This window comes from Elgaria multicarinata, chromosome 1 (genome assembly GCF_023053635.1).
Source record: "Elgaria multicarinata webbii isolate HBS135686 ecotype San Diego chromosome 1, rElgMul1.1.pri, whole genome shotgun sequence".
Lineage (NCBI taxonomy): Eukaryota > Metazoa > Chordata > Lepidosauria > Squamata > Anguidae > Elgaria > Elgaria multicarinata.
The window spans coordinates 7868073-7882437 of NC_086171.1; the positions used below are offsets into that span (position 1 = coordinate 7868073).

The 14365-nt window shown below is 47.9% G+C and overlaps 1 protein-coding gene across 1 annotated transcript in view; it reads left to right on the plus strand.

The window, feature by feature from the left end:
- CCDC13 (coiled-coil domain containing 13) overlaps positions 1–7655 on the plus strand; it is a 41809-nt gene extending 34154 nt beyond the window's left edge. Inside the window, exons 12-15 of the mRNA XM_063116313.1 lie at positions 581–709; positions 1915–2069; positions 4242–4401; positions 7107–7655. Coding sequence (XP_062972383.1) covers positions 581–709; positions 1915–2069; positions 4242–4401; positions 7107–7266 — 604 coding nt within the window. The 3' untranslated portion in view covers positions 7267–7655. The remainder of the gene's footprint in view (positions 1–580; positions 710–1914; positions 2070–4241; positions 4402–7106) is intronic.
- Positions 7656–14365: the final 6710 nt, after the last annotated feature.

Here is a 14365-nt window from a genome sequence, read left to right on the forward strand (position 1 = left end):
CTCTTCTCGATCCTCCCAGAGTGCAGGACACGGAATAACGGGCTCAAGTTGAAGGAAGCCAGATTCCAGCTGGACATCAGGAAAAATTTCCTGACTGTTAGAGCAGTACGACAATGGAACCAGTTACCTAAGGAGGTTGTGGGCTCTCCCACACCAGAGGCCTTCAATAGGCAGCTGGACAACCATCTGTCAGGGATGCTTTAGGGTGGATTCCTGCATTGAGCAGGGGGTTGGACTCGATGGCCTTGTAGGCCCCTTCCAACTCTGCTATTCTATGATTCTATGATTCTATGAATGCATGAAACTAGCTGCCACAAAGTGCGGCAATGGCCACAGGCATGGCTGGAAAATGGTTTTAGGTGGGTCTGTCACTGGGTATATTCAGAGGCCCTTTGGAGGGGATGACAGTAAGGCAGGGCGGTTATCTTTGTGCCCAGCTGTGAGTTTCCCAGAAGCATCTACCTGGACGTCGTTGACTGAACTGGACGCTGGACAAGATTTTCCCTTGGTTTGTCATGCCAGATTTTTTTTTCCAGTTAGCAAAACCAACTGGACCTTTCCACGTTCTTGTCCTTTTCAGGGCCGATGAGATTGACGACCCAGATATGAAACCCCTGAAGGTCCAGATCACAGAGTACAAGGCTCTTTGCCAGGCTGCTGAGGTGGAGCGGGACAGGCTGATAGAGATGGTCAGCATCCTACAGAAAAGGTGGGAGTCTGCAGAGTCCAGAACGTCTCTCTCTCATCCCCCCACTTTTGAAAGCCAGGGAACTGCTGGGCGTCTTTTCCCCATCCTGTAATACCATAGAGACGATGGGAGGAAGACCTGTAGCTAAATAACAAGAGTGCAGAAGTTTCCAGGATCATCTCCAAATGGGGCTGGGGAAGATTCCCATCTGAAACCCTGGAGAATCAGTGCCCATCAGTGTAGACAGTCCTGAGCTAGATGAACAAAGGGTCCACCTCTAGATAAAACAGCCTCCTATGTTCCTAAAGGTGCCCTGTATGCAAATATACATTCTAGATACTGAATCATCTGAGGAGGTACAAGGGGCAAAGCAAGCTTCAAGCTTCATCCCGTGTCCCTGCTTCCCTCGGATTATCCTCGTAGCGCTAAGCTTTCGCCGTTGTTGTTGTTTTTGCTCCCGGGCGACAGCGATCCTTTGCATTCCAGGAAGTGAGTTTAAGGGGGGAAATGTAAAAAAAAATCATTAAAAATCAACAGATGACCCAATTCAATTCAAATTTGGTATGCTTAAAGCCCTCCCTGATATCTATGACTGTGCCAATTTTGGTGTCTTTATCTTTAAAGCTTACGCAGATGTAAGCATTTCTTTAAAATCCTGCTCCTACGCCCCAGTGGCGGCTCGGAAGATACGCTCAACAAGTAGGGGCTAAATACGGCGAATCTTTTGGCTTTATAGCACAATTAAGGCAGGATGCCTGGGAGAACTTCACAATCAAAGCAGATTAGAAGGTGGGAAACTTCTGAGTCCTTTGCATGCAATTCGCAGGGATTGCACAGTGTAACGCTGGTGTGATGAAGCTCATCAACAAGAGAGACTTCTAGGGTATATTTTGTTCTGGAAATAATGCAACAGGTGTATACCCACAAATAATAGCAGCATCTTACCTGAGTCACAAGCTCAAAGAGGGACTTGTGTGTTATCAGACAAGGCCTCAGTCACAGGAGTCGCTGCCCCGGTGAAAGGATGGGTTGGAACCGGAGAAGACTGTATTCCATTACAGCAGACAAAGGGTTTTGAGAATATATCACTTTAAGGCATTAAAGGGGAGGAATTGCGCGTGGGCATGCATACGTGTAAAGATCTTGAGTTTTGCTACTGGGGGAGGGGGGCCTTGGGAAAAGAAACCGCCAATTCTGCACAAGCCCCTTCTGTGTTTGAATGTCAGGGTGGATGACAGCGCGCTCAAGGTTTGGGAAGCAGAGAAGAAGCTTCAAGAACAGCAACGGAGGTGTATCGCTCTAGAGCAGCAGTTTGAAAAAATGAAAATGGAGTCCAGGAAGAATAGCAGCGCAGCAAAGGCCCATTCAAAGGGCAAAGCAGGTAACATGGATTAGAGCGTCGAGAGAAGCTACGTTGCCCTCTGGCCCTGGACAGTGGACAGTGTGAGAGTTAAAGCCCACAACATCATAACACAACATCATAAAGGCCGATCTCTTGCATGGGACAGCGGCTTCTGGACTTCTTATAACTAGGCAAATTTATTTGTTTAAAAAAACAACAGAGTGAAGCCGTCCCTGGGGGGCTCTTGTGGTTCCTTTGGGTCACAAGGAATGTTGCTGGGGTTTGCAGGCCAGGCCACGTGACTTGGGAGCAGCTACATAAATATTCAAGCCATTTATTCCACCCCAGAGGACAATGTCCACGCACTGTGACACCCCCACACCCGCACGTACCCCTCCTGGCCATTAATAACCGTTCTGTCTTGCAGCGTTTCTCTAGTCAGGGACTCCATATAAAGGCAAGGAAGCCAGCAGATGGCTGCACCCACACCCACCACCCACCCTGGCTGGAGGCTTAGCATGGCTAAGGGAATGGCTTGGTTTCAGTAGGAGCTGTTGAAGCCCGCCGGTATACATGGGCGAAATTTAGCTTGGCTTCTGCTCTTCTTCATTCCATCTTTCTCAGATGGTTTAACCTGGGCCAGAGAGCGTTGTACGCTTTATGACTTCCACGTCATGCTCACAGTCTCACATTGGCCCCGTTCAGAAGGCACCTTAAACCATGGCTTTAACCACGATGGTTAAGCCAGAAAGCCAGGCTGTGTTCAGAAGACACCTTAAACCATGGCTTTAACCATGGTGAATAAAGCAAAAAGCCTTATCCACTGTGGTTAAAGACATGGTTTAAGGTGTCTTCTGAACATGGCCTGGCTTTCTGGCTTAACCATCATGGTTAAAGCCATGGTTTAAGGTGTCTTCTGAACACGGCCTGACTTTCTGGCTTATTCACCATGGTTAAAGGCATAGTTTAAGGTGTCTTCTGAACACGGCCTGGCTTTCTGGCTTATCCACCGTGGTTAAAGCCATGGTTTAAGGTGCCTTCTGAACACGGCCTGGCTTTCTGGCTTATCCATCGTGGTTAAAGCCATAGTTTAAGGTGTCTTCTGAACACGGCCTGGCTTTCTGGCTTATCCATCGTGGTTAAAGCCATAGTTTAAGGTGTCTTCTGAACACGGCCTGGCTTTCTGGCTTATCCACCGTGGTTAAAGCCATAGTTTAAGGTGTCTTCTGAACACGGCCTGGCTTTCTGGCTTATCCACCGTGGTTAAAGCCATGGTTTAAGGTGCCTTCTGAACACGGCCTGGCTTTCTGGCTTATCCACCGTGGTTAAAGCCATGGTTTAAGGTGCCTTCTGAACACAGCCTGGCTTTCTGGCTTATCCACCGTGGTTAAAGCCATGGTTTAAGGTGCCTTCTGAACACGGCCTGGCTTTCTGGCTTATCCACCGTGGTTAAAGCCATGGTTTAAGGTGCCTTCTGAACACGGCCTGGCTTTCTGGCTTATCCACCGTGGTTAAAGCCATGGTTTAAGGTGTCTTCTGAACATGGCCTGGCTTTCTGGCTTATCCACCGTGGTTAAAGCCATAGTTTGAGGTGTCTTCTGAACACGGCCTGGCTTTCTGGCTTATCCACCGTGGTTAAAGCCATGGTTTAAGGTGCCTTCTGAACACAGCCTGGCTTTCTGGCTTATCCACCATGGTTAAAGCCATGGTTTAAGGTGTCTTCTGAACATGGCCTGGCTTTCTGGCTTATCCACCGTGGTTAAAGCCATAGTTTGAGGTGTCTTCTGAACACGGCCTGGCTTTCTGGCTTATCCACCGTGGTTAAAGCCATGGTTTAAGGTATCTTCTGAACATGGCCTGGCTTTCTGGCTTATCCACTGTGGTTAAAGCCATAGTTTAAGGTGTCTTCTGAACACGGCCTGGCTTTCTGGCTTAACTGTCGTGGTTAAAGCCATGGTTTAAGGTGTCTTCTGAATGGGCCCCAGTGTGTCTCCAGGATATTTCTGCTTCCTACTCTTCCCCTACCCACCCAAACCAACAAAAGCCAGAGAGCCGGAGCGCACACTCTCAGGCACAGGGTGACCAGAATGTGAGAGCTCTGTGTGTGTGTGTGTGTGTGTGTGTGTTTTCCCCAATGCAAAAACGTTCACAGGTGCGTTCATTTTTTGTATCTGAAGTTCGGGATTATGAATGTGGGAACTCAGGGCAAAGTTCTGCACCCAGGTCCCTTTTTAACCACAGGCCCTGTATCTACAGCTCAGCCACTCGGCAGCACCAGGCTGAGCTGGAATCCAAGCGATAGGAAAGAGCTTCCACCAGCACAGCTCTCGGAAGTGCCCCTGGAGTCCCAGATAGAAGAACTGTCCACAAGGTAGGACCTCAACCCATCCACCCCTGCACCATTTCCCCTTATCAGTGTAAGGAAGCACAAGTGTCTAATCCGGTGAGCCAGTATGGTGTAGTGGCCTGGGAGTCAGGAGATCCGGGTCCTAGTCCCCACTTAGCCATGGAAACCCACTGGGTGACTTTGGGCCAGTCACAGGCTCTCAGCCCAACCTACCTCACAGGGTTGTTGTGAGGATAAATCTCACATCAGTCCATTGGTTTCTGTCCACCACTCTGCCGCTAAGATCATCTTCCTGGCTCGCCGCTCTGACCATGTTACTCCACTTCTGAAATCTCTTCATTGGCTTCCAATTCACTTCAGAATCCAATACACACTTCTCCTGTCGACCTTCAAAGCTTTTCACGGTCTAGCTCCTGCCTATCTCTCCTCTCTCATCTCACACTATTGCCCCGCTCGTGCTCTTCGCTCCTCTGATGCCATGTTTCTCGCCCGCCCAAGGGTCTCTACTTCCCTTGCTCGGCTTCGTCCATTTTCCTCTGCTGCCCCTTACACCTGGAACGCTCTTCCAGAACATCTGAGATCCACAAGTTCAATCGCAGCTTTTAAAGCTCAGCTAAAAACTTTTCTTTTTCCTAAAGCTTTTAAAACTTGATGTTGTTCTGACTTTACACTGTTAGTTTTACCCTACCCTGTACCTGTTTACCCTACCCAGTGCCTATTTGCATTCTCTTCCCCTCCTTATTGTTTTACTATGGTTTTTATTAGATTGTAAGCCTATGCGGCAGGGTCTTGCGGTTTACTGTTTTACTCTGTATAGCACCATGTACATTGATGGTGCTATATAAATAAATAAATAATAATAATAATAATAATAATAATAATAATAATAATAATAATAATTATGGGCACCTTCTTGGGTTCATTGGAGGAGAAAAGGCCAGATCTAAATGTAGCAAATAAATAAATAATCCTCCGAATTTTGGAGGAAACCTTCAAGGGAACGGGGCAGTTTCCGCTAAAGGGCTTTCATCCAGCCTTCCCAAAACTGGTGGCCTCCAGATGTGTTGGGCTACAAACTAAACTGCTGGAGCACGCTGGGAGTTGTAGTCCAACACATCTGCAGGAGGCCATCAGGTTGGAGAAGGCTGGCTTAAAGCCTGCTCCTCTTAGCAGCTGTATGGATGCACGTCTGTGCCACGTACAGCTGGGGTGGATGAGTGGTTGAATGGAAAGATAGATGCACAGTGGCAACATTTGTGTGATGTGGGAACGCTGGAGCCAGGCGTCCACACAGCTGACAGCCTCCATTGTGCCTGCGGTCCTTCTGGGTGGAAAACCAGTGTGGGGTAGTGGTTAAGAGTGCCAGACAAGGGATGGGCAGAACCGGCTTCGAAACCCCACTCAGCTATGACGCTCTCTGGGTGACCTTGAGCCAATCACTTCTGCTCAGCTTTGCTTACCTGGCAGGGTTGTTATGAGGATAAAATGGGAGGGTGGCCAAACAGTGTGTGTTGCCTTGCGTTTCTGGGAAAAGAGGTGGGATCTACACGTTGTGCTAATTAAAAATAAAAACCATTGGGAACGCTGCGGTCAGTTCCTACGCGTTGCCTCTTGCTCTGAGCTGGGGGGAGTTGTGTGTGTGTGTGTGTGTTTGTGGAGCCACAGTGCTGTTCTTTCTGCCGTTGACAAAGGAGTGCTGGAGCAGTGCAGTGACTGGATTTGCAGCCCCGGCAGTGCTGCAGGACTTTGCCACTGCTCCAAAAGGGACATGAGGACGCTGTGCCTGCTGAATGCCCTTGAAGTATAGAGCTCTGGGTGGCAAGATGGTCATGAGTAGCTCCCCAGGGCTCGAAGGAATTCTGTGGGGGCGGAGGAGAAGAGAGGAAGGAAGGTCTGGGTGGCTGCAATAGCCCCATGAGGATGGCTACGAGAACGTAAGAAGAGCCGTGTTGGGTCAGACCAAGGCCTGTCTAGTCCAGCATTCTGTTCACGCCCAGGCCAACCAGCTGACGCAATGAGAAGACCACAAGTAGGGCACTAGTGCAGTTACACACCCTCCCGGCAACTAGGGAACTCATAAATGCACAAAGGGGAGGTCTGTCTGTGGCTATTCTCAGTGATTGCCCCGTGGAGCCCCTGCGTACAGAGGCAGTATACCCCTGAACACCAGGGGCAGTGGAACAACAGTGTGTGTGGGAGGGTGGAGCGCTTGCCTTCATGCTCTCCTTGTGGGCTTCTCAGAGGCCCTTTGGTGGCCACTGTGGGGATTAGGATCCTGGACTAGATGGACTCTTGTTCTGGCCCTGGAGGGCTCTTCTTTGGTTCTTCAATAGCTGAATTCTCAGCACCGCGGCGGATGTGTATTGGGTTAGTGCTACTTAAATCAAAGCATTATCTGTGGATCTGGGCCTTTATCGGTGCTACTAGGGTCAGAGGCTCAAGTCCTCCGTTAATTTTGGAGTAGGCTCTTTTTCTCCACTTCAGTAAGTGCATTCGACAGGTCGTGCCCCAAAAACATGAGGGCTAGAAACTTCCTTTTAACATAAATGAAAAACTTTCACAACAATGTGTTCAGTCCAGCATCACAGGAATACCTGCAAGTCTTTATATTGATACAATCAAGTATACCTCATTCCTCTGTTAAAAATGCCTAGAGGAGTATATGCCGTGGTCTCCGCTTGCATCTGGTTTAATATATTGGGCTCAGATGACTGCTTGTGTCCCCGTAGGCTTGCAATCCAAACGGAGGAGAACGAAGGCCTGAAGACTGCTTTGCAGGACACCGTGAAGACCAAAGAGGAAGACTTCTGGGTGTACCAGGAAACGGTGGGCCAGGTGAAGGAGATCTTCCTGCAAGCATTGAGGCAGCAGAAGCAGGACAGGAACTGAGCCACACCCGTCCAGAGCGCCCTGTGGAGGGAGGAGGTTATCAGGGAACCCCAGCGTCCTTGGGAATCACATTGTTACACATGGCCAGGTTTGTCGCCCCCAACTGATATTTATTTAAAAACTTGCAGGAGGGAGTGAGACATAGAACTGAGCTTGATCCCGTTGAAGATGCTGATGCTGTAGCAAACTCTTTCCAGCCAGAGAAAGAGAGAGGTCAGCTCTTCTCATCCATAATGATGTATATGTAACTGTATTTCGTGGAACTCTAGGCCTGTACGCTTTCAGGGCAAGTCTAGAACCTGGACGAGCTGCCCATAAAAGACGCGCCTGTGTAGAAACAACTGGACCAACTTTATGCGCCGGCCATGCTGCTGTTCTTTATTTGTAAATACAGGACATTTTTGGTCAACTTTTTGCAAAGCTGTGACAAGATAAAGTGTGCTTTATTTTCTTAAGCTGCTTGACATGCTTACATTACATAAGAACATCAGAAGAGCCCTGCTGGATCAGACCAAGGGTCCATCTTGTCCAGCACTCTGTCCACCCAGTGGCCAACCAGCCGTCGACCAGGGACCAACAAAGCAGGACATGGCGCAACGTCACCCTCCCACCCACGTTCCCCTACAACTGGTGCATATCGGCTTATTGCCCTGGAGGCAGCACATAGCCATCAGGACTAGTACCATGGATATCCTTCTCCGCCAGAAGAATGTATCCACCCCCTTTTTAAAGCCATCCACGTCGGTGACCATCACCACCACATCTTGTGGTAGTGAGTTCCACAGTTTAACTACGTGCTGTGTGAAGAAGTCCTTCCTTTTATTTGTCCTGAATCCACCGATCAACCTCATGAGATGACCCCAGGTTCTAGGATTATTTGCTCTGCTTCCTGGTCTAAGTTACAGAGGGAGCAATGAAAGGCAGAGGTTCACTGCAGTTCGCTCAAGTGAGCCTCCTGACCGGTGTCTACTAAAGTATCTTCACACAACCACCACCACCCCGTTTAGCATCCTGCCATGTTTGTTGCTATTCTTCTCCATTTGACTTGACTCCCGTTCCCCTGGTGGTGCTCTCTGCAAGTTTTCTCCCTTCTAGGTTCAATGGGCTGTTCTTAGACTCCGGCTCATCTTTTTCTTATAAAATTACTCCCCTCCGGATCTTTATTCTGGCCTTGAAGAGAGTACAGATGTCCTAATGCACTCTCCCGCAACCTAGTGCCCTCCAGTTGGGTTGGACTACAATTCCCAGCATCCCTTAGCCATATGCAAAGTGTCTTTCCTCCAATCCTGGGCAATTGTAGTCTCTCCCTTACCCATGCCCACAGAACAAAAGAAAATGGCGGTGGCAGCAGCTTCTGCGTGTGTTAACATACTTTTGCTAGAGTTGTACAGCACCATGTACATTGATGGTGCTATATAAATAAATAATAATAATAATAATAATAATAATAATAATAAGTTTATAACTGCGACTCACCGCCAGTCCAAGTATCCATTGCTTTCACATCCGGTCTTTGAGACTGCAAAATAGTTGCAAGCTTCCCCTTGATCACGGGATCACGAGAACCAATGACCTAGGGAGGTGGTGGCCTCTCCCACACTGGAGGCATTCAAGAGGCAGCTGGACAGCCATTGGTCAGGGATGCTTTAAGGTAGGTTCCTGCAATGAGCAGGGGGTTGGACTCGATGGCCTTGTAGGCCCCTTCCAACTCTGCTATTCTATGATTCTATGAGCATCTGCACTAAACATTTTTTAAAAAGGAACAGTGCAAGTCTAGAACTTGGATGAGCTGCCCGTAAAAGATGTGCCTGTGTAGAAACAACTCGACCAACTTCACGCGCCTGCCATGCTTAGGGCGACCCTATGAAATGGAGGACAGGGCTCCTGTATCTTTAACAGTTGCAAAGAAAAGGGAATTTCAGCAGGTGTCATTTGTATATATGGAGAACCTGGTGAAATTTCCTCTTCTTCTTAACAGTTAAAGCTGCAGGAGCTATACTAGAGTGACCAGATTTAAAAGGGGGCAGGGCACCTGCACCTTTAACTGTTGGGATGAAGAGGGAATTTCACCAGGTTCTCCATGTATACAAATGACACATGCTGAAATTCCCTTTTCAATACAACTGTTAAAGATCCAGGAGCCCTGTCCTCCTTTTCATATGGTCAGCCTAGCCATGCTGCTGTTTTTAATTTGTAAATACAGGACCTTTTAAAAAAGGAATAAGAACATATAGCATCTGGTACCCTTGAACCACCGGAAGCTACTTGACCCTTTCCAAAGCATCAACCTGGTCCTCAACGCACTTGCGAAGACTCTCTTTTCCTTGTCCCTATACAAGGAAATCGCGACTGTGGGACTCGCTGCCATCTGTATGGCTGGCAGCCTTGAATCCTGCCCAGATGACCATAGGAATGCTTTGGCACGTGCACAGCCCCTGCATAGAACCTAGAATTGGGATTGATTGGTGGGGTGAAAGGAAGGGTCCATTTCCCCCACTGTCCCCTCAGCTACGAACGGCGATGGTTTCAGAGTGCAAAATTCTGGTGGCGCTTTCTGCCGCTCCTGCTTCATGCCAAATGGAAAACGGCATCAAGCGTTGTCGGCCTCTAAATTAAGCTGCAAGAAGGCCAAGGGAGAGATCGTGTTTCTCTCACTTCTCCCTTTTGCCATGCCAGCCTTTTAGCTCCCAAGGGACACCTTCATCTCTATGTAATACTGCGTGGAACCCACATCTCTCCCAAGTATATTCTTGGGCTGACAAGCCCTCCCACGTTTGGCTGATGGAAATAAACAGTTCTCCAATGGTTAGGAGAGCAAAGTTTCCAGTCTTGACATACCTTCCGACCGCACCCTTTAAAGAGATGGCAGTGTGCTAACAGTAACTGGTGTGCACCAAACCATGACTCCGGTGTTGTTGAGGCAGTAAAGGCATAGCAGCAACGTGCCAGTCCCACAGTTTTATGGGCTGGATGCTGCTTCTTGATATAGTGACGTCTCGTGCGCCACTGCGCCATCGTTTCACAGGTAAAAGACACAGACTTTCTTCTTTACATTCCAATTCTCACACAAAGGGTCACTCCCTAAAGAACAGCCACACTCCTCCAGTCATCATTGTAATGGCGAATATTATCTTTTTATCGCTGTCTCTTTAAGATTGTATACCCTGATTTTTCAGCTCCCGTGAGCTGCTCAGAGCAAATAAAACATTTGAAGCAAACAGGATAAATATAACAACCAAGAGAGAACAAGCAACGTGGCAGACAAAGCCTTCCAAAGAAGAGAAGAAACACACGGGCAGATAGATTGTTGCTGGTCAAGAAGGCAGGGCTCCTGCAGCTTTAACTGTTGTGACGAAGAGGGAATGTCACCAGGTGCTGAATGCATACAAAGGACACCTGCTGAAATTCCCTTTTCTAGAGAACTGTTAAAAGATATAGGAGCCCTGTCCTCCTTTTCATATGGTCAGCCTACTTAAGCCTGCTGGAATAAAATATGTGCAAGGTGTTAAGAAGGTCAGGAAAGGAATGTTTTGCACTGGTGTGTTATCCCTAGAAAAATCAAGGGAGCGGCTTAGGTACCTCTTAAGAGCAGATTTCTACTTTTTGCTAAAGATACCCTAGCAAAACCTTATTGTTCTGTAGTATATTGTCATGTATGGTGCAGTGTGGTGTAGTGGCCAGAGTGATGGACTGGGAGTCGAGAGATCCGGGTTCTAGTCCCCACTCAGCCATGAAAAGCCACTGGGTGACTTTGGGCCAGTCACGGACTCTCAGCCCAGCCTACCCCACAGGGTTGTTGTTGCAAGGATAAAAATGGATAGGAGGAGGATTATGTACGCTGCCTTGGGTTCCTTAGAAGGGAAAGGGTGGGATATAAATGCAATAATAAATAAATGTATTCAAAATGAATGCCACCAGCTGCTAGGGTGAAAGGGCAGGCTGGGTACCACAAAAATGATCATGTGCCCTTATTGAGATCTATCTGTGCATCACAGTGCAACACCTACACACACACACACCCTGAGATTTTGCTTCTAGAGACAGGGAGGGGAGACTGAATGTCAACTCCAGTGCACACTAGCAAAATGTTTTAAAAGGCTTCCCTGGAAGACAATGGGAAAAGTGTCAGAAAAGAGGGAGTACCCTTGGAACATGCCTTGGCAGGTGAGTAAAATGATGAAAAACTAAAGTTGTGCAGGCTCTAGCTGATATAAAATCTTGCCCTATAGGGGCAGGTCATCGGAGTTTTGAGTTGCAAAATGAATGTCCGTATCAGGCCTCGTTTTTTGTACTTGCACACGTCAAATGCTGAGAATCGGCCAGGGAGTTTGGCGAACCTTATTCGTTTCACGCGGTCCATAACACACAAGATTTCTTCCACAAAATAGGGCTCTTCCATTTGAGAAAGGAGTGTAGTAGGGTTTTGTTTTGATTTTTTAAAAAGAAGTGTATATAGCCAAACATGCAATCTTTTTATACGCTGCTAAACTCAGGCTATATGAAAGATCTTAAAATGAGCAGGGAAAGGTGAAGTGACAGGGTTTGCTAGTCTGTCTGACCCACCAAGTTGAACACAGGGAGCTTCTAGCCCATATATCACAGCCTGGGAAGCTTTTGCAGAGCTGGCCAAGCAATAAAAAGCTGGAGATTTATCAAGGCCTCAGACATCTGTGGAGGGCTGTTGACACACTTGTCAACTTCTAAAAGATGGCAAGATCAGGGAACAAGGGGTAGTGAGATGATTAGAGCATTGACTAGGAGTTTGAAGAGCCGGCTTCAAATTCCTACTCAACCTCGAAGGTCCCTGGGTGACATCGGGGAGTAGTTGAGAACCATGTATGCCGGCCTTAATTCCTCGGGGGAAGGATGGGATAAAATGCAATCAGAAAAAAAAGAAAGCAAACTTGCAAAGAGGCTATGTTTGTTCATGTATATCTCATCTTTTTATCCAAGGAACCCAAGATAGGGTACATGATCCTCCTCCCTATTTTATCCCCACAACAACAACCCTGTGAAGCGGGTTAGGCCGAGAGGTAGTGACTGGCCCAAAGTCACCCAACAAGATTCATGGCAGAGTGGGGATTTGAACCCAGATTAGCCAGTGTGGTGTAGTGGCTAAAGTGTCAGACTGGGAGTCGGGAGATCCGGGTTCTAGTCCCCACTCGGCCATGGAAACCCACTGGGTGACTTTGGGCCAGTCACAGACTCTCAGCCCAACCTCCCTCACAGGGTTGTTGTCGCGAGGTTAACACGGAGAGACGGAGGATTATGTATGCTGCCTTGGGTTCCTTGGAGGAAAAAAGGCGGGATATAAATGTAATAAATAAATAAATAATCCAAAATTCTAGCCACTAAACCATGCTGTCTCTCTCACTAGTAAAGTCTGCTAAATACGTACGGATGTGGTTTTTTCCGGGGGGGGCAAATCTTTCTGAAGCTAGAGGAAGGAAGAGGTAATGACCAGGATGAAAGTAATTTGTCCAGATGCTTTAATTGTCCTACAGGACACGGTTTAGATGCCACACTGGTTTCCTACTTACTGGGGTTCCAATTTGGGGGTATTTTTTTTTACAGAGCTGAGTACAAGTTGGAACACGCCATGGTGGGCTAGATCCGGATTTAGTTGTACTTCGAGCAGACCCATTGAAATCAATGGGATGTAAATTAGTCGGGATTAAGTCCCATAGATTTCAATGGGTCTAAGTATGACGAAATCCGAAGAGGGCTGTACGAAATACAAGTGGAACATATAAGAACAGAGACTATGTGAATAACTGGACGCGGCGATGACTGCATATCCACCATAAAACATGCATCTATTTTCATCTTTCAAAGAAGGCAAGGCGTGGTGTGGGAGGGGCTGCAGAGCGTGCTGAGATTACTCCTATGCCCAGCGCTGGACACGTGCGTACGCCCCCCCCCCCCGCAGCACCTTCTGAGCCTTTGAAACTAGACCCCAGCTCAGCCTGTGCTCTTTGAAGGAAAGAATGCCGTCCTTGTAAACAAGGGGTGGAGATCAGACTCGATTGCAAGCCTGTACCCAGCGGGTGAGCGGCCTGGGCGCCTATTTATACCTCCTTTTAACAAAAATGGTCCAGGGCAAAAGTAAGGGGCAGAGAGCCAGCAGCTAGAAGATAGGTTATGGAGCGCACACTGCCTTTTCCTTCCCCTTTGAGTAGGGTGGCCCTATGAAAAGGAGGACCGGGCTCCTGCCTCACTTCCTTCCTCCCCAACCTGGTGACCTCCAGTTGTGTTGGTTAGGGTGACCATATGAAAAGGAGGACAGGGCTCCTGTATCTTTAACAGTTGCATAGAAAAAAGAATTTCTGTCATTTGTAGGCATGCAGCACCTGTTGAAAAAACCCTCTTCATCACAACAGGTCAAGCTGCAGGAGCCCTGCCCTCTTCTGTATCTGGTCACTCTAGTAGAGCCCCTGCAGCTTTAACTGTTGTGATGACGAGGGAATTTCACCAGGTGCTGCATGCAAGCAAATGACACCTGCTGAATTCCCTTTTCTGTGCTACTGTTAATAATAATAATAATATATAATAATATATTTATTTGTTACCCGCTTCTCCCTCTGGATCGAGGCGGGGTACAACTCTGATAAAATACGTACAACTAATTCAAACGTTTAAAACCAGTGCTGGCCTCCTTTCCATAGGGTCACCCTATTTTTTGAGAGGTGCGAAGGATAGCTCCTTTAGAGTTCTGATTGAAACTCTGCCCCCCTGACATTGGAGCCACCAGCCTTCACTGCCGCAGGGACTCAGCACTAGAGCCACACTACCTATGATGTTCAAAGCATGCAAGCATTTCGCACATGGTTTTTGTTCTTTAAGCAACAGCTGCAGAGGGGCACGAGCGTGATTGGAGTCACAGCATGTCAAGACATGGGATTAACTCTCCTCCTGAAACCTCTGTTAACCTTGAAAGAGAACGTTCTGCTGGTGCCGGTGAACGCTTCCTTCCCAGGGCCAACAACCACTGAGTGAGGGGGTGACTTTTGGAAGAACCACAGCGCTTCAGGAAATGGTTAAAAACCCTTCCTTCATGCGCCGCTGTCCTGATCCCGGTTTTCCTTTCCAGCTGCTCCTT